The sequence below is a fragment of the Coenobita brevimanus genome, chromosome 100 (assembly GCF_032717465.1).
Source record: "Coenobita brevimanus isolate Jiangsu-jjx chromosome 100, ASM3271746v2, whole genome shotgun sequence".
Classification (NCBI taxonomy): domain Eukaryota; kingdom Metazoa; phylum Arthropoda; class Malacostraca; order Decapoda; family Coenobitidae; genus Coenobita; species Coenobita brevimanus.
In genome coordinates this window covers 64,173,957-64,194,584 of record NC_137053.1, presented here as the reverse complement: position 1 = coordinate 64,194,584, position 20,628 = coordinate 64,173,957, and the positions used below count along the sequence as shown (strand labels likewise).

The window sequence follows — 20,628 nt, the reverse complement described above, 5'->3', positions numbered from 1 at the left end:
TGATAGATTAATAGATGGGTAGGTGAACAGATGTTTAGATAGATGGAGAGATCTCTGATATATTCATGGTAACTTCTGACGATTTTATTAAGCATTGGGGAGGTATCTCGTAGTAAACGGGTTAATATAAGGGTCACTAACCGTTAAAGAGAGGGAGAGGTCTGAATGGGGAGGGAGAAAGAGGGGAGGAGATAATGGGAGGGAAGGTGACATCGAGAAAATGGGGGAACAAATGGGGGAAAATCTCAGGGGAGGAGATAAGGGTGAGATGAATGACGGGGGGAGAGAGAGAGAGAGAGAGAGAGAGAGAGATTGGTGGAAGGTGTGATGGAAGGATGGATGGATAGAAAGGAACAATGGATGGCTAGATAAGTGGATGAATAAGAGGAAGGATAAGTGGATGCAGGGAGGGAACAGTGGATGGACGGATGGATAGGGTGCAGGATGTATGGATGAATGGAAGGATGGATAAATGGAAATGGAAAAGGGATGTAGGATTGTTGAAGGAATGTGTGAAAGGATGAATGTTAAGGTACTACTGTAACGAAGGAAGGAAAAGGGAAGGTAGGATGGATGGGTGGAAAGTAGAGTGGAAGGATGGATGGATGGATAGAAATTTTAGTAAACCAGATGGAAGGGAGAACATAACTAAGTCTCTGAAGATGGAAGAAGGATGGAAAGATGAAGGATGGGATGGCAGGGAGGATGAAAAGTAAGGATGGAGGGAGGGATTACGTAAGGTGGTCAGGAGGATTGATGGCGTGATGGATGGATGGATGGAAGAAGGAAAAAAATGGACGGATGAACAGGTGGATAAAGAGAATGGATGCTCGGACAGATAGATGAAAAGAATAACCATAATACTGAAAGAGAGAATAGGACAGACATAAAATAGAAAGAAGGAGAAACAAAACAAGCTGGAGAGAAAGAAGGAAGGGAAGGAGGAAGGAAGTTGAGGTACTCTGGATGGATAGGAGGAAGAAAGGACAGTAGGATGGATGGATAGACAGGTAAAGTAGGTGGATGGATAGATAAGAAACCAAGAACGGACTAGGAAGAAGGATTAGAAGGAAGGGAGAGAACGAGGTAAGGATCTCGAAAATGATCACTAGGATTAGATGAATAGATGGATGGATGAGTGAAAGAAAAGAAGAAAAGTGAGATGGATGGATAGAATGGATGAAGAGGAAGAGAAGAAAGGGAGGAAACAAAAAGGGAAGGAAATGGAAGGAAGGGAACAAGAAGAAAAGAGGAAAGGAGGAAGGAAGAGGTGGAAGCACGGAAAGAAGGAAGGAATGAAGCCAGGGAACAAGAAGGGAAGGAAGGAAGGAAGGAAGAGCTGGAAGAAGTTAAGAACAAGAAGGGAAGGAAGGAAGGAAGAGCTGGAAGAAGTTAAGGGGTCTCCAAGGTGGTCAGTGCTCAGCCAAGCTACATAGAGCGATCACCCGCTGGGCTACCTTCCTTTTATTACCTCCTGGACACGGACGGATCTAAGCCTTGTTGACCTCGTGCCGCTTCGACGTAAACTTCACCCAACCCTCCCATACCCCCACCCTAACCCCCACCTCCATCTCCACCCCTATCACTGCCCCTTCCCCTGACCCTTCGTCTTCCCCTGCTCATCCCCTGGTCCTTACTATTACCCTTACTCATATGCTTACCTTACTCCTTGCTTTCCCTCTTCCCCATATCCCACCCAAACCCTCTCACCCCCACCCGATCCCCTACCCCCACCTCTTTCAGCCAGAGAACGTCATTTTAAAGTTTACTGTTGCTTGTACCAGACTATTTTATTTAGTCAAGAACAGCAGAAAGACGATTTTATTTGGTTTAGTAGCGCAGCCAAACTGTGAAGAAAATACTCTGGACTAAATCTAACTCCTCCAAACGTACCCCTGAGACTTGGGAGTTTGAGCATTATGTTACATGTGGCTTAAGGGTGAAAATTGTACCTGTCTCCAAGCCTTACCCTGAGAAGCCGAATTCTGGGCCTTATGTTAGGGAGTCAAAAGGGTGAAAATTGTACATCTTTTCCCAGCTTGTCTTGAGATGCAGGATTCTAGGCTTTATGCTTCGGGGGCATAATGGTGAAAATGTGCCTGTTCCCCCTCCTTCCCTTCTTGCCTTGAGACTATGCATTTTGGGCCTTATGTTATGGTGGTATAAGGGTGAAAATGTGCCCGTCTCCTCCCCTTCACTGGAGTCGAGGTATAAAAGGTAGGGGTACAGCCAAACTACTTCTTAATACTTCATTGTTTGTAGCAAGTTTTGGGAGAGGGCGAGCGTGTAAATACTGAGCAGGGTGTCTTACGAGTTTCTCTCTCTCTCTCTCTCTCTCTCTCTCTCTCTCTCTCTCTCTCTCTCTCTCTCTCTCTCTCTCTCTCTCTCTCACACACACACACACACACACACACACACACACACACACACACTCACACACACACACACACACACACACACACTTGATAATTCTCGTAACTTTAGTCATATCTCTTGTTTCTGGATCGTACCCATTTAGTATTTTGTGGAAATTGGATGATAATGATGATGGTGGTGGTTGTAGAGGTCGCTCCTTGCATCTTGAAAAACTTAATCCATCGCAGCCAAACCCAACACGATCCAACCCAAGGCAAACCAAACCACACCACACCACCAACTCAATCAAACCGCATTACACCACACTGCACCCCACCACATCACAACCCCAAATCTAACCACGCTGCACCACATCACACCACTCGAACCCAAAACCACACCACACCACACCACACCACACCACACCACACCACACCACACCAATCCAAGCCAGTCCATGCTAACCTAACCTAACCCATTTTAACTTAAACAAGCCACCACTCCTCTGCACAAACCTCATTGACCCCATCACCATCCACTCATCCGGTCAGACATCTGTGGCTGCAGATGAGTCAACAACGAAGACCAGGGGGAGGCGGGTGGGGGTCATGTTTGTGGGTTTATGGCTCATGATCTGATTGTTTATGGAGCCGACTAGGATATTAGATTATTTATTTTTGTGTGACATTTCTTGAGGTTGAATGTTTTCCTGCCAGCCTTTCTGTATGTCCATTCATCCATCCATCCATCCATCCATCCATTCATTCAGCCATCTATCTATCCATCTATCCAGCCACCCATTCGTTTGTCTGACTTCACCCATTCATCTGTCTCTTACATTTGTTAACTTTTCTGTCTGCCTGTTCATCCATCTGTTTGACTATCCGTTCATTCATCCATTTATCCGTCTAACTTACATTCAGTCATCCGATGTCTTTGTCCATCCATTATCCAACCATCCATCTGTCTAACTACCCATCCAACCATCCATTCATCCATTCATCCATCCAGCCATGCAGTGATACACCCGTGGTCCCAGGTTAGTCAGCCACAGGGAACCAGGAGAGTTGGCTCGGGGGTCATGTCCTCAGATTTATGGCCGATGCTCAGCTATAACATGTCAGATTTTTTTTTATTCGACCAGGATATTAGCCAGATACTTGATTCAGTTCGTGAGATTTTATCTTTATTCAGTTCTTCTCTGCTAGTCTCTGTCGCTCTCATTCGATCTGTCTGCCAGTCACTCAGTCTGTCCATCTATCTTATCTATCTGGCTATCTATCTATCTATCTATCTATCTGTCTGTCTATCTATCTGTCTGTCTATCTATCTGTCTGTCTCTCTATCTATCCATATTGAATCTTAAAAACAAAACATCTTCACCAGCCACTTCCCACATAGAACAAAACTAATATGAGTGTTGGAGGATGGAGGAAGGAGAGGGGGGGGGGAGGCTGAGCGAGATCGTGTCAGTGACTCAGCAAGCATCAGTAAATGTCTCTTAAAACAGTCACCCACACAGGACAGAAGAGAAAGGGATGAGCAATAACTGTGGTAAAAAGAATGTAACATGTAGAGGAAAATTCATGAGCAGATTGAAGGGTGACAAAAAAGTAATGGAGATTTTTTTTCCATGAGAATTTTAAGTTTCCTTTTGAAGCGATTAAGTAATATTTCACTGGCAATAATAGGCCCACCTTTTACAACGAATTAAGAACTTTCCATTTTAGAAGATACAGTGACTGGTGTGAGATAAAAATGAGGATCACTTGACTTATGGTAGTAAAAATCCTCTTTCGAATAAACACTAAGATAAAAATAAAGATGAAGTAAAAGTCTCATGACCGACGAGAGCAAAAAAAAAAGTTTCATAATCTGAGAAACAGAGAGAGAGAGAGAGAGAGAGTAAAACAGTCCATTACCTATATACCCAAAGACCGAGTAACTCCCTTGCGACGTATAAGACAAACCTGATAATGAAGGAGGTAAATAAGATCACGCCGGGGGAGGCACCTGCGGGATTAGATTACCCAAGGAGCTGCCGTGTCTTAGGTCATTAGTGTCCTCAAGCCCCCTACCCCCTCCTTCACTTTCCCCCTCCCCTCTCCCATCCCTCCTCCTCCCCTTTCCCTTTCCCCCTCCCGCTTTTCCCCTCCCCCCACGTACATATAGCCTCGTATTCTCTTCCATATCGATTTATTTTGGGATAAGGCTGGTTAATATAGTTTTACACGTGTATATGCGGAGTAGGGCGATAGAATGATTTAAGTAACACAGACGAGATCGGCAAGGCGCATTAAGCAATATAAATCGCTTAGGAAGAGGTGTTAGGGAGCTTCCTTAACCAACGAGAATACGAGCCATAGACACACTCACGGTTATCTGCAGTTCACTTATTCATTCATTCATTCATTCATTCATCCACTTACATAGTTACCCTTACATTCATCTTCCTACACGTTATTGAGCCATTCAGTTATTCATTCATTCATTCATCAATCCCACATTCATGCGCCTACATAGCTACCCGAACGTTATTCACCTATTCATTTGCCAGCTCAGTCATTCATTTATGCACCTTCGCCGCTACTCACACATTTATCTACCTAGACGTTATTCATTCACTCATTCATTCATTCATTCACTCATTCACTCATGCACGTACATTCTTCCATCCTACCGCTCACCTACCCGTCGATCTGGAGCTTTCTAGCCATTTGTCCATCCACCTATTCATTTATCCGTTCATTCATCCATCCATCCAGACATTGTTTCCCAATTCCCTCATCCACGCACATTTTCTTCACTCACCTAGCCATTCATTCACGTGTTCATTCATCTGTCCACGTACCCACCTCTTCATCCACACATCGCTCACTCATCCATCCATCTATCCAATCAGTCCTTCGATTTGCCCATCCATCAAGCCACTCAAACATTCCTTACACATTTGCTCATACTGGATTTTATTTTTTTTTTATTTATTTATTTTTTACATGCGAGGATGCACAATGTTTTTAACTCGGTCGCAAAGTCAGTATCATTAATAAAGTATGCTTGACCTCACCCCCTCTCCCTCTTCCCCACCCTGTTTCTTACCCTCCTCCTCCCCTCTCTTCACCCTACTGCATCCCCACCATGACCCCTATCCTTCCCTACTCACCTCTTCTCCCTCATCTCCACCTCCATCTCTTCCCCTCTCCTCCTCCTCCTTCTCATCCCCCTTTCCTCCTTTCTCCCCTCTTACCCATTCCTCCTCCCCTTCTCTCCCCTGTCTAATCTTCCCTACCCTACCTTCACACTCCTTCTCTCTCTGTCGTCCCATCCCACTGTTCCTCCTCTCCTCTCTCCCTAACCCATCTGCTTCCCTTTCCGCTCCCTAACCTATTTTCTCCCTTCTCCTCTCCTCACTCTGCCTTACCTCCCCTCTCCCCCCTTCTCACATATTCCCCCCCCCCCCCGGCTCATGATAGCAGACAAATCAGGGCCGAGACGGTAATAATACGCTGGCTGAGATAATGCCACGGCCGCCAGAATTATAGGCAATTTGAGGGCGGGATGATGATGATGATGATGATGGGAGTGGGCGGGTGTGGGCGGTGCTGGTGGCTGATAAGGTGTTTGATATCTGGATAGGATTAAGATGAACGGCTGTAGATTTCCCGCCTGCTTATTACCGGTACCCTCCTCCTACTCCTCTCCCCTCCCCTGACCTTACCTTACCTTCCTCTTCCCTCTCCCTCCTCCCCTCCCCCTACGGGATAAAGTCATAAGGGAGGTTAGGAGGAGGGTTGAACAGGTAATAGGTTTGTGCTGTGAAAGAAAAGATAGAGGTAGGTTACAGGGGTATGGTGTACTTAAGTTTGGTTATTTGATTGCTGCGGAAAGGCGCTTGCTTGTTAGGCCTTCTTATGTTCAGGACAACTCTGGTAATCTATTTCCGTTGACGCCAGGCGATGTTATTCAGCTGAGAGTTGGTCACAGGAGCCTGAGTGTTAACCTTTTCATAAATTCTTGGCGGTCACTCGATCCCACTCCATACTTACCCCCGAACATGAGACCAGTGCCACACCGACCGAGTCACCAAGTCGCCTTACCTTGTAGTTTTCTTCTCTCCCCTATCCCTCCCATTCCCGCACCTCGCCTTGCCTCAATTTACCTACTTTGCACCGACTCTCCCTTCCCCCCACTCCCCTCCTTTCCCCCTACTCCCCTCCCTTCCCCTCTTTACTATCCTCCCTTACCTTACATCATTCCTGGCTTACCTCTCTCCCACCTCACCCCCCCCCTCCTTCTTTTCCATATCAGTCCCTTGTCCTTCGCTTTTTACCTTCTCCTCCCCCCCCTCCCCCTTTTTTTTTTTTGCAGTCCCCCCTCTTTTCCACCATTTTTTTTTTTCTCTCTCTCTGTCACACACACACACACACACACACACACACACACACACACACACACACACTAGTTTACAGAGGACTGCTCACTTTAAGATCATCTGTATTAAGTGTGTGTGTGTGTGTGTGTGTGTGTGTGTGTGTGTGTGTGTGCGTGCAGGCTTGAGGCAGGCTTGGATGAGGAAGGTCCGGCAGTCAATAATTATCAGCCGAGGTTATTGAAATATTTCGTGTTGAGACGGCCACACTGTCTCACCCAGCTTCGATCTTCTCAGAAAGGTTCGTCCGCCAACACATCCCGATTAGAGTTCGTCCACCGTAACGTAGGAGGAGATTTTCGTCCTTCTGTAGCTTGTTTTCCGTAACTCAGTGGCAGATTAAGACAGTACTGCGGCTCTGTACCCATTCCATAGCACTTCTTCGTGACTGTAATCGGTTTCTTTTCACCTGACAAACCCGGACTACGCCCACAAAATGAATACTATGGTTGCATGAAAAACGATGATGTTAGTTATAAGGTAGGAATAGTCTCCTTGGTTACTAGCCAAATCGACCCTCCAGTGTGATTATACTTAGCCATCCTAAGCTGAAAGGGGATAGCAAACTTCCTCAGATTAGACCAAACTTGCTGTAGCATCTTAGGTTAATCTCCTGTAAATCTTACCATTCAAGATGAAGGGATGGCATTTTTAGGCCAAGTTAAAGTAGACAGACTATAGAACCCTTGTAAGTGAACGATTCTTTTCGAGACTGAACGTTGCTTTGTGAACCCGGCCACAATCACACGATAGACACGGTAATGGACCAATTTGAGTTTTTTTAGTGTCCAGGTGAAGCGTGTTTGTGGTCGCCATATTGCCTACCCCGCCAATATTTCTCCATTTTCTGAAATAAAATATGTTGTTAATGACTTTAGGGGGTTGTTAAAGTCTGGGACGGTGGCCAGTAAGGGAAGGGGATACATACATACATGCACGTACAACCCATTCATACATACATACATACATACATACATACACATAAACATTCAGTCACACATTCATTATCAAACACGTGTACACGAAGCAGACTGATTGATAAACACACACAGACACGCAATACCCACACACCATGTCTCGGAATATCATAATTTTTTTCATCATTTTGCCATTTACCATATTATAAAGGGATGAGTACGATCCAAAAACAAGAAAAAGAAGCCAGAAAATAGATTTTGAGTCATCATAGCACACACACACACACACACACACACACACACACACACACACACACACACACACACACACACACACGCACACATTATGTACAAGGACGTGACTGAAGATTACACCGTTCTGTAAAAACAAATAGTACCATCATCATTGAGGCTGATTATGCAAGAATTGTCAGTCAGAGAGAGAGAGAGAGAGAGAGAGTTAAGAATGAGAGGTAGATAGAGGAAAGGGAGGCAGGATAGGGAGGAAAAGAGAGAGAAAAAAATACAGGGGAAGGAGACTGGAGGCATGGGATGGCAGGGCAAGGAGGTTCAGTGAGGGTACTATAGAACAGGGAGGGAGGACGCGGAAGGACAGGGAGGTTATGGCAGGGAACAGTAGAACAGGGAAGTACGAGTGTGTGTGTGTGTGTGTGTGTGTGTGTGTAGCAAAAATCCGAACCCTGACAAACATTTTTAACGAAACTCTACAAAGGCAAGCATTAAAGGTCCAATGGCTTATATTCCAAGTAGGGTTCAAGTTAGGGTTCTTTGAGAGGGTGTTTTGGCCTTAGTTCTGCAGAGGATTCGTTTGTGAAATATAAACAGCAAGGTGCGTAGAGTCGGCCAATTTATTACTTGGTGTGCTTATACATTTGTACTGTATGTGCGACCACAGCGAGGGAATGCGCCTTGAGGTCAATGCAAAGAACGTCAAAGAACGTGAAGGAAGAATGCGTAACACAGAGCGGCCGTCTTCCTTCGTGAACCTCCCCCCCCCCTCTCTCTCCATCGCAAACTCTCTCTCTCACTCTCTTTTGTGAACCTTTCCTCTCTTCTTCGTGAACCCTGCCTCTCTCTCCTTCATGAACCCTCCCTCTGTTTCTCACATGATATAAGGCAATTTAGCGGCTCACCTCCCCGGGCCCCTCCGAGCACCCAGTAATTCAGGCACATTTTTTCTTATTGGATATTTCATTAGCGTCTCCCCCTGCCTGGCTGGTGGCTTGTTGAAACGGGTGCAGCGTGAGGGGCGGTAATGGGGCTGTTATGTCGGGTTGTTACGACTCTCGGGTATGTCGCATGAGTGTTATTTGCTCTTGTCAGGCATTGCGGGGGTGGGGGAGGGAGAGGGATGAGGAGGGGATGGGATGGGATGGGGGGGATGGAAAGAGAGAGCGATGGGGAGGGGAGGAAGTGTGGGAGGAGACAGGAGGAAAGGTGGGGAAGAGAGGAGAGATTGAAGAGAATGGAAGGAGAGCCCTCGAGGGATGAAGGAAGTAAAAAAATAAAAATAGTACAAAGGTAACCAAACAGCAGCAGATCTACTTGTTCTTTGAAGGGTTTTATTGAGCAGGTTTTAACAGAGATAACTATTCTGTAGTTGTTTTACGAGGGAAGGATACATGAAGAGGAAGAAAGGTAGGGAGAACGAGAAACGGTGAGGAGAAGAGGTTGAAGGGAAAAGGGGTGGTGGGAGGGAGAATGTAAGGCAGAACGGTGAGGAAGGGCGGGAGGAAGGAGAGAAGGTGAGGGTGAGGGCAAAAGGAGGGAGTAGGGAGAGTCGATGAAGGTAAGGGAGAGGAGAGAGGAGAAAGAGAGTGGTTGAGAGTGAAAATGGGTTAGAAGGCATAAAGAAAGATTGGAGGTTGGAGGAGAGGTGGGTAGGAAGAGGAGGAGAGGGGGAGTAAGTTGGAGGTGAGAGGGAAGATAGGGGAAGAATGAAAGTTAAGAAGGGGGAGAAGGAGGATAGTGGCTGAAAGTACTTAGTACAGGAGGGGAGAAGAGGAAAGATAGAGGGAGGGAGGTGTTGGCAGAGGGAAGGAGGAGGGAAGATTGGGAGGGGTGGGGGTAGAGGGAAGGGATGTGGTGAGGGTGAGGGAGGAGAGGTTGGGGACAGGAGGGGGTATTCTTGGAGGACTGGAAGGGAAGAGGGAAGAAAGAGTGAAGAGAAATAGAGGGGGATAGGAGGAGGTGATGATGAGGGAGGAGAGGTGAGGGGTGTCGAGGATGAGAACCCGGAGTAGACTGATGAGGACATGTCAACACGTCACAAAATTATTGGTAATTATTTCAGTTGCTTTGATAAATTAACTACGTTACCCATAATTACTAAAGTGAAAGTGTTGTTCATTGTCAAAACATATACACATGGAGAGAGAGAGAGAAAGAGAGAGAGAGAGAGAGAGAGAGAGAGAGAGAGAGAGAGTATTCCAAGAGGTCCGTTTGGCTAGCTAATATATATGCAAAAGCAAAACATGGACATGGAATGAATGACACAAGTCAAGGATGAGGCAGGGTATTTGGGAGATAAGTTATTGGGGAAGTGCATGAGAAGCCACACTCAGGGTAGACTGAAGAATGAGGAAGTGGATAGGTTAGGGGTCTGGGGTGGATGGCAGAGGGGACGAAGGGTGGATAATGAAACACCTGGGTACGAAAGATGGATAGTAGAAGTGGATAGTAGACACACATGAGAATGAAAGGTGAATAGTACACACGTAAAGGTAGAGTGTAGACACCTGGTTCGAAAGTTGGATAGTGGACACACGTGGGGATGAAAGATGGATAATAGATGTGGATAGTTGGGGAGAGATACAAATCGGTAGTTTTATCACCACTGGAACCTAGCAAGATTACACTGCGGATCTGTTATTTTTATTTTTTACTCATTATTGTACTGTATGATTACCCCACGATGTTACTACCATGAGTCTGGTTCGAAACATGGTAGTGATGGTTATTTTAGTGGATTCTGCGAGTATGTTCTCTCATAGACTAGCATATGTTTGCAGCCTGTTGGGTTATACTGATGTATTCTTAACACACGCAGACGGCCAATACAACACATCGTATTTCACAAGCACACCGTTCACCACATACACTACTTGGACTATCAGCGGATTGAATGGCAAGCCAGGCATGGATTTAGGGGAAGAAGCAGACAGACCAAAATGGAGAGATGAAAACTACAGATATGCTTGTACTGAAAGGAAGAGGCCAAGTAACAGCCACCCGGTTAAATGAAGGGAGATGTGAGAGACCGTCTTGTAGAGGACTGTCCCGGTTTGTTAATGATTGTTGCGGAATTTTGTTTTCAGTTTAGTGCAAAATTGACAAAAAAGTACTTCCTCTTGGACAGCTCTTAAAACTCATCTTGTAAAACTCATCCTGGTGTACACAGCCATCCCAGTTTGATTTATGAGTGTGTTGGTGGATTGTGTTGGGGTGAAGGTGGCACTTGGTATTGTTGAGGAATTTCATCTTCAGAGGTAGTTAGAGAAAAATTGACAAAAACCATTTCCTCTTCTACAGGTCATAAACTCTTCCCGGCACACAGGTAGAGTTAATAATTAATTCACTTATAATATTTCACTTCTTCTACTTCTCACTGTCATATCCTGGCTAATATTCCCAAGCTGAGAGAGAGGGTTGTTATGTTTCTTTCTCTCTCCATAGGGGATTCTCATTCGTTTGGTGCATCAGGGAGGAAAGTGACGGACATGCCCTAAGTATGAAGTAGACATAGAGGATTAGTACACCGAGTTTGATTTATGAATGTTCGTGGATTGTGTTGGGTGAGGCAGGGTAAGGATTGTGGTGTTTGGGTGAAGGTGAGGGTGGTGCTGGTGGTGGCAGTGAGGATAAGGGTAGGATGAGGGTGGATTGTCTTAAGAATATGAGTGTTAGAGTGAGTTTCAGTGTGGATTGTGTTAGAGTGAGGGTGAGGGTGGTGGGGTGAAAGTGAGGCAGGGTGAGGGTGGATTTTGTTGGAGTGAGAGTAAGGATGGATTGTGTCAGGGTGAGGGTGGTGAGGTGGGCGTGAGGCAAAGTGAAGGCGGATTATGTCAGGGTGAGGGTAAGGGTGTTGGGTTGAGAGTAGAGGTGATGGTGTTGGTGTTAGGGACGTCGGCTGTGGTGTGACTTACGGCCGTCCTCCTCTATTGTTACGCTTTTTGCTGACGGTGATAACGCTATTTTTATTTCGTGGGGGACAGGAAGGAAGCACTCGCCGGCCTAATGTTCCTCGCGGCTTTTTGTTGTTATAACCGGTTTTTGCTCTTTTTTTACCCACTATTTTGTCATCATCTGGTTAATGTTTTTTGTCGATTTTTTTTTTAACACTCAGGCTCCCATAACTCACACATTGCAAAGGAAAATGGTCTGGTTGGCTAAAATATAATACTAGGGTTACCAATTATGAGAGAGTTCTTGGTGGCTGTGACTATCAATGCCCAGACTCTTACAGTCACTCAGAAAAATAATGTGTAAACCCTTATAGACCACATCCAATTTGGGCGTCTTAACCACTAGACCACCTGGTGTCCATTTGGTTATGCGTTTACAACCCAGCATAGCAAATTGTTTCCTGGCCAGCAAGAAACCAATTTATCTTGTCACTCAGTGCAGAGTCACTTTAAGGTAGTACCACATCGAACGCTCCCACCTACCAATGGAGATAACAATATGAAAGACTTCCCCATCAGGTAGCACTACATAGAGTGAGTGGACGTCCCCTTCTACCACCGGAGATTGCCATCGCGCGTTTACTCTGGCGTGGCATAACTCCTCAGCCTCTTTTAGCTCGGTTAAATAGCAAAGAATAATCAGAATGCAGATGTGATTTGTGCAGTTTACAAGGAGACTTATTCCTACCTCATAACCAAAAGCGCTTTCAAGTTCACGCAATCACGACTTATATATGTGTTAATGATCAAGGCTTGTATTCTCGTCGGTTGAGAAAGCTTCCTAACACCATTTCCTAAGCAATTTATTTTGTTTATTACACCTCACCTTCCTCTTCTGTGTTACATAAATCCTTCCAATATCGCCATACTCTGCATAAATAACGTACAGAAGGATATTAACCGCCATATAAAAAATAAATCGTTGAGGAAGAGGTGTTAGGGACCATCATTACCCGGCGAGAATAGAGCCCAAGAGCCCTCAGTTAATAACGTACAAAAGGATATTAACCAGCCATATCCAAAAATAAATCGTTGTGGAAGAGATGTTAGGGAGCTTCCTTACGTGACGAGCCCTCAGATGAATACAGACAGACTATAAAAAAAAAAAATACGTTTTAGGTTTGAAAGAGTTAACTGGCATAAAATTAGTGTGAAGGGGCAGTGCGTTAATATTGTAGTGGTGGGTGTGAGCTGGGGGAGAGAGAGAGTCACACCATTAATCACGAGGAAGTGTTGGTGGTGGTGCTGGTGCTATTTCTGTGTTCACTATTCATTGTTACAACCCAGAAGAGTAGCTATAGAGGGACGCCTTCATGTGGTGGCACCGATATCGCAGGCTACAAACTTCCTCGGTTATACAAGCATTCTGAAATGGATTGGATTAAGTTAAAAAATAAGCTGGATAAAGTTAAAAATAGATTGGATAAAGTTAAAAAATAGATTGGTAAATGCAGAGACAGGACAGCATGAGGCAGACTCAGATCCTGTCTACTGCTACGGGGTAAATACAACTAATCTCTGTTCGCTTTTAACTGGACGTAAAATTTCCATCTCTCTACCTTGAATGTTGAGCTGTAGCAGAATATTAACACTAGAATATGGTGCTAGTCACGAAGAAGTTCTTCGCAATGGATGTAGAGCTGTAGTAATGTCTTTTTCTGCCACTGAGCTACGGGAAATAAGCTGTAAAAGGACGATAAGCTCCGCCAAATTAAAGTGAATAAACTGTAGGTAAATAAAACAGCATAAAGCCCTCTCTTGCCCTGTAGAGCTATATTGGCTTTATAGTCATGACATTTGAGCCACTTCAGCCCTGTGACGTATCTTGAATTTTTATTCGTGAAATCTCCAGACGTTTTACTCAGCTTTGGTTAGATTTTTTGGTCTCGAGGGGTTAGATTATAGCCTTCATTATCCCCTGGAATATTACACTTGTTTCTTCAGTTGAATAAAATCGTCAGGGAACAGTAAGAATATAATAAGAAAATAAATCCTCAAAGTAAAAAGCTTGACATTCCTTTGATACCACCTGCTTTGCTGTCATGTCTCCACTTCTTTCGCGCTTTCTTTCCACCGTCCTGCCGTTTCCTTCATTTTCTCTCCACCGACTTCATTTTTCCTCTTTCTTCCTCTCGACCTACTTTGGTTTTCCTCCATTTTTCTCGCCACCTTCCTTCTGTGTTCTCCACTTTGCTTTCCACGTTTCTGCCTTTTCCTCCATCATTCTCTTCACCAGTATACCTTTTCCATATTATTCTCCACATTCATAGTGTTTTGCCCACTTCCTTACTTCTTACTCCATCCTTTCTCCATCATCTCCATCTTCCTGTTCTTTCCTCTCACTTCCTTCCCTCCTCTCTACCCTCGTCGCTCACGTCTCCTCCAGAAGCCTTCTCCCTCTCCCTCTCCCTCCCCACCCTTCCATCTCTTACCGCCGCCCTCCCTTCCACCCTCCTAGCTCTCCTCTCCTCCCTCCCTTCCTCCCTCTGTCTCTTACCCTGCTCTGCTTCCCTCCTCCCTCTGTCTCTCTCATTCTTCCGTCTCAAACCCAGTCTTGTTGCGCTCCTCCCTCCGTCTCTTACCCAGCCTTGCTTCCCTCCTCCATCCCCCCTCCCCCCCCCGTGTGTGGTGGAGGGAGGGAGCATATTGGCAGGGGCAGCACTAATTGGCCTTTGCGTCCATTAATAACACTGACACTCCGGCATCGCTCGCACTTCATTTGTCACTCGTGGCGCTCTTGATAACTGGCACAACTTGGCACCTCACCATGTAATGAGTCCTGCCCTCCTCTGCTCGCCTCATGGCTGCGCGGCACACTGTTTGTCAGCACAGCGTGTTTACATACTGCTGGTGTCTTGCTGTTTACTCATGCATCCCTTCACCAACCATCTGCCTCACGACTCCTTTCACATCAACACTCATCATATTTTCAGTTTTTATCTCCTACCCTGAGATCTGGAAACCTAGCAACCCATGGCAGAACAGTTGGTGGCTTTAAATGTAGTCATGTACTCTGATCACATTGCTCCTACCTTGACCTGATGTTTGATCTTTGCCTCCTCAGGTACCCCCATCAACCGGCTACCCATCATGGCCAAACAGGTGCTGGACCTGTACGAGCTGTACAACCTGGTGGTGGCGCGTGGCGGCCTCGTGGACGTTATTAACAAGAAGTTGTGGCAAGAAATTATTAAGGGACTAAAACTGCCATCATCCATTACCAGTGCAGCATTTACTCTTAGGACACAGTAAGTATTTATAGCGTTTTACAGCAGTTACTGTAAATATATCATACTATAACATAAAGATCATCAAGGAACTGAAATTACCATCATCTGTCACCAGTGCAACATTTTTCTACCCTTAGAACACAGTAAGTATAATCTCATAGAGCAGATACCACAGGCATATTATCCTGTAGAAGAGATATCATAGCCATATAATACCCTATAGCATTAGGGTTATGAAGGGGCCCAAACTGTCATCATTCATTAGCAATGCAGCATTTTCTTTAAAGATACAGTGAGTAATATTATCATATAATCACAGAACAGATGCCATAGTCACATCATACCCTAACAGCCAGTAAGGATTAATGGGTATGTTCATTTGCCTTAACCTCCACATGGGTCACACAACTCTAGTGTTCTATTGCAACTAACTCCAGTCGATTATATTCAGCTGAGTGGAACTTATTATTATTATTATTTTTTTGTATCAAAAACTCAACTCCTCTGTCTTTCAACTCGCCAAAGTCTGCTACAAGAGTATATCTTAATATGCAGTCCATTATCATCTCTTCAGTATCCTAGAGATATCTTTCGGCACCTGTCATGGAAAAATCACACTGCATTCCTTACAAAGCCCACATCTCTGAGACTGGGAGGGCTAAACCGATTCAGTATTTTTATTACTCGTGTGCGGTTGCTAACTTTGTAAAGCGGCCCTTGTTTACCCCTTTGTGGAATACTGTTGTAAGTGTGTGTGTGTGTGTGTGTGTGTGTGTGTGTGTGAGAGAGAGAGAGAGAGAGAGAGAGAGAACACTAATGAAATGCGGAGGAAAAGAGGGGAGACTGGCCTGATTTTTGGAGCTCCATCATTACTCTTCCTCTCTCCCTCCTCCTCCTCCTCCACCTCCTCCTCACATGCTCTTTTTCCCCATCTCCTCCGTTCATTCTACCCTTCCCTATCTCATCTCCCTCTCCTCTTCCTCACCTCTCCACCCCTCTTCTTTCTTGCATTATAGTCCTCTTTAATGAATGGAATTAGATACCATAGTTAGTTTCCTTTAACAAATAGCCAGGAGAGGCCATTAGCTCTGTTTCTGTTTGTTTCTTTATAATCATACTCCTTTGTGTTCCTCATCTCCCTCCCTATCTCCTTATCTTCCTCCATATCACCTCATCTTCCCTCAATTCGTTCTCGTCCTCCCCTCCCTCTCAAGCCCAATTCACCCATTACCACTCCCCTTACCACTCCTCTCCCAATTTTCCTCTCCTTCATTTACTTCTCTCCCCACTCCCCTCTCTCCCCACATCTTATCATCCCCTCTCCTCCATCTCATTCTCCCCTCTTCTCCCTCTCCCCCTTCACCTCCCGTATACATTATTCATGGCGAAAAACTCTCAATATTCAAAGTGTTGTGGATGAGGGGGTGTTTGTGAGGGCTTTACTGTTGCGGCTGCTGCTCAAACATTCCCCTAATTCTCGCCTTCTGTCTCTCCTCCGTGTATCTCTTCATTATCTCTCTCTCTCTCTCTCTCTCTCTCTCTATCATTTTCCTATCACCTCGTCCACCTATACCTCCTCCTTTCACTTATCCATCTCCCCTCAACCCTTCCTCCGCCTCTCTACCTCTCCATCTTTCCTCCACCCGTCTGCCTACCGACCACTGTCATCAAGATATCTCACATATTCATATTTACTTTAATACTTGCTTAATTTTCTTTCATTCATCCAGTTATCTCTAATTTTACCTCTCCTTCCTCCACCCTTCCACACTCTCTCCACGTTCCTTCCCTCTCCTTCTCGCTCCTTACCTTCCCTCCATCTTTTCCTTTCCTTCTCTACTTTCCCTTCGCCTCCACTTTCATTGGAATATCGCACACCATCATATATATTGTATAACCTTCTTCCTTTTTCCTAAGTTCTTCCAGCAACCTCCTCCTTTCCCACTCCCGACCTTCCTCCACCTTTGGCTCTCCACCTTCTTCCATCTCTACCACCTCCTCTCCACCTTCCTCAAATTCAACCTCTCCACTCCACCTTCTCTCCATCTCTACCTTCCCTCCACTGTCATCAGAGTATCACACAGCATCATATTTATTAGTCAGTTATGGCGAGCAAAGGGCCACCCAGCACGGCCACCCCTTTGCTGATGGTTGTTAGGAGAGGTGGCCCTTCTGGTCCGGAGTCGTGGAAAATAACTTACGATCAATTCTCTGTCGTAACTATGATTTGTTTTTTTGCAGGATGACGTAGGGAGATTGCGCAAGGTCTGGTTAAAGTAGCTTTGGTTTTGATGTGGTCTGGTTTGGTTATGGTGTACTATTTGGCTAGGTTAGTATTGATATGGTCTAGTTTGGCAAGGTTTAGTTTGATATGACCTAGTTACCAAGGCTAGGTTAGGTTAGTGTTGATATGGCCTGGTTTAGGTAGATTTGGCTTTGTATGGTCTGATTTGGTTAGGGTAGGATAAGTTAGGTTAATGTTGCTATGGTCTGGTTTAGTTAGGTTTGATTTGACATGGTCTGGTGTGGTTAGGGTAAGATAGGTTACGATAAGTTAGGGTAGAGGTGGACAGTGTAAGGAAGGGTTAGATTAAGGTAACATAAACTACTATACAAACACAGGTAAAGTTGGGGTAGACTGTGTTAAGCTCGAGAAGGAAGAGTCGGATGTGCTTAATAAGTCAAGATAGGTTGGGCTAGTGTAGGTTAATAGGAAAGGGTAAATTGCGATAAGCTAAAGGTGAACGTGAAAACAAACGCCATGGACGCTAAGTCGTTGTGCTCATCTCCGTTATTTAGGCCCTTGAGCTTGTGGCGGGTTATTCAGTCACATACAAGGCCACTGTATCATCCAGGTTACCCTAGATCCTCATTTCACTTACCAACCCACGAATGGTGTATGGACAGTTGGACATCATAGTCGAGTGCTGGTAGCTGTCCTCATCATGATTCGAACCCTAATGTTACCAGGTTGGCGGCTTGGTAACCAGCAACACTAACCACTCGGCTGCTGTGGCCCGGATAAGCTAGATTAGGTTGAATTACGTTAGGAGTGTAGGTTGTTGGGCGCCACATCCCCTAGTTTATTCAGAATTTACAGTAAGAGTGAGTGCGAGATGACGGTGAGATGCGTCGCTGTGAGTGCCGGCCGTGTCGTTGGCTGCTGTAGTTTGGTGCACAGATGTTCTAGGTGACTCCCTTGCCTCGCATTATTTATGTGGCGGTGAAACATAGCGTTAATGAGATAAAGGACGTGGCCTGCCCTCACGGCTTGACCCCATCACAGGTTGTGTACATCACATGTACACGACCTGTACTGAGGGCGGGTTTTGTAGATTCCTTCCTTCATACCCAGACACAAATCACTTCAGCACAAGAACATAATTTTTATTAGATACTTCCTATCTCTAGACGATTGTATTCGCGTAGGAGACACCTCGACCTGTGGGTGTTACTTACGGCCTTCACTAACTCTTCGCTATGGCCGCTCGTCTAAACCATGAAAAAAAAATGTCAGAAAAAAAAAATGTCATTGTAGTCATGGGATTAACACAGGCTAGTAAATATAGATTATTATGGACGACTGTTTATATGTGGCACTTGTATATCTGTAGCTGTTTATGAGGAAACATTGTGGCTCAAGGGCATTGCGTTCGTCTCTGTCTGTCATTTCCCTGAGTTCTGGTTCGAAATTCAGGCATTGTGGATATTTAAATGTACTTTCCTATGTCAAGTCTACATCCGGTTGGTTCTAAAATTAACTGTCATGAAGTTCCATCTTGCCTACTCCTTCGCTTACACTGTTTTAACCCTTTCAGTACGATGACATTGTGTGCTTGCTACCACCTACTAGTTTTATTCAGCTAAAGGAAGACCTCGTAGTGAAGGGGGTGATAAAGATTATATTAATTTTAACTCTTCTTGTTAAAAAGTCTTCCCTGAGCTTAACAAAATCGTCTGGAGGCAGCATGAAAGATGAAAAATATTATCCTCGTACTGAAAGAGTTAAAAGGAGCCTGAATCTCTTAGATGTCACGTATCAAGGCATCTCGAAATAACGGATGTTCAGTTTGGCTTTCAAAGTTGAATTGGAAGGCTTTTACAGGTACACATCCTTTGCTTCCTCCATTCTTGCATAGAAAGGAAGTAATATTAAGATACAAATAACCAGTGAGGAAGAGGAAGTGACAGGAAGAAGCCAGATCCACCCATGTCTGTAAGTGTTCTCGTCCTGTGTGTGTTGACGGAAGAGAGAGAGACGCGACTTAGCTCGTGTTCTCGTCCTCTTGCCAGATTTTGTCACACGTCCTCCTTGGCGATTTCTTTTGCTTATTGCGCTTGATATTTTCTTGCATCATCATCATCATCACCATCACCATCACCATCACCGTCGTCATCATCATCATCATCATCATCATCATCATCATCACCATCATTATCCAGACCGCTTTTACTTCCTAAGGATGGGATGCGGTTGAGTCCAGAGAACAAGAATAAACCTGATCGGAGAACTTGCAAAAGTCTGTATGTTATTTGAGTGTGTGGTGGTGGTAGTGGTAAAGAGTGGGCGCGCCTGGGGTAAGTCAGGTCCAGCCCCGCCCACCCACGCCCACCCCAACCCACACCCGCTACTGTGTTACCGACTCATAACCCATCTCTCCCCGCTTAGTATGTTCTCTCATAACTTCTTCGGTCCTAGGGGTAGAAACTTTCTGTACTGGTTTTACTCTGAAGACCTGAACTTGCCGTCCAGCCATCCTCACTGCTGGGTTATAACTCGAGTTAAATACTTGAATATGAAGCTAGTTACGCACAAGTGCTGTGGAATGGATGTACAGTAGAGCCATAGCATTATCTCCTTCTGTCACCGAGCAACGTGAAATAAGCTGCAAAAGGACGAAAATCTAGGCCAAATTTTAGGTAGAAGAGGTATAGTAAGAAACAGACGTCAGTGTATCTAAGTCGATAATTGGCAGTCACGAAATTATTTCTAGCTAACAAGTCTTGCTAGAGAAACTAAAGGCTTAGAATTAATATTGCGAACAAAGAAGACAAGCCCCGAATTTTTGACATACAGTTTTTCAACGCCTTGCTATATTTAATTGAGCTGCTTCCCTGTTCAGAGAGTGTAGTTCACAACGATATGATGTCAGATTTGGTCGGTCTGCGTTACATACTCTAGATTTTGCCGCCAGAAGTTGTGGACGTGCCTTCCCCCTTGAGTTTTAAGTTTTCAGTAGACAACCCTCGTCATATGAAGTAAAATTATATGTGGAATTTGTATGCCTATGGGATGGAGCTAAGATTTTCGAATAAGTTAACCCCTTCATTACGGTGACGTAATTTTTATTCTGTCCTTGATGCCGCCAAGTTGTTGTTGTTTTTTACTTAACAGAAATTTCGTATACTGTTGAAGATTACGTGTAACATCCCTGATGCGAAATGTCCTTTAAGCCTAACAGCAGTGACTGGTGGTAATGTCATCATCATCC

General features: G+C 44.9%; 1 protein-coding gene across 1 annotated transcript in view; it reads left to right on the top strand.

The window, feature by feature from the left end:
- Positions 1–20,628, top strand: part of LOC145414581 (uncharacterized) — a 151,149-nt gene that overhangs the window by 111,175 nt on the left and 19,346 nt on the right. The window contains exon 7 of the mRNA XM_080284099.1: positions 14,971–15,154. Within this exon, the coding sequence (XP_080140225.1) occupies positions 14,971–15,154 (184 nt within the window). The remainder of the gene's footprint in view (positions 1–14,970; positions 15,155–20,628) is intronic.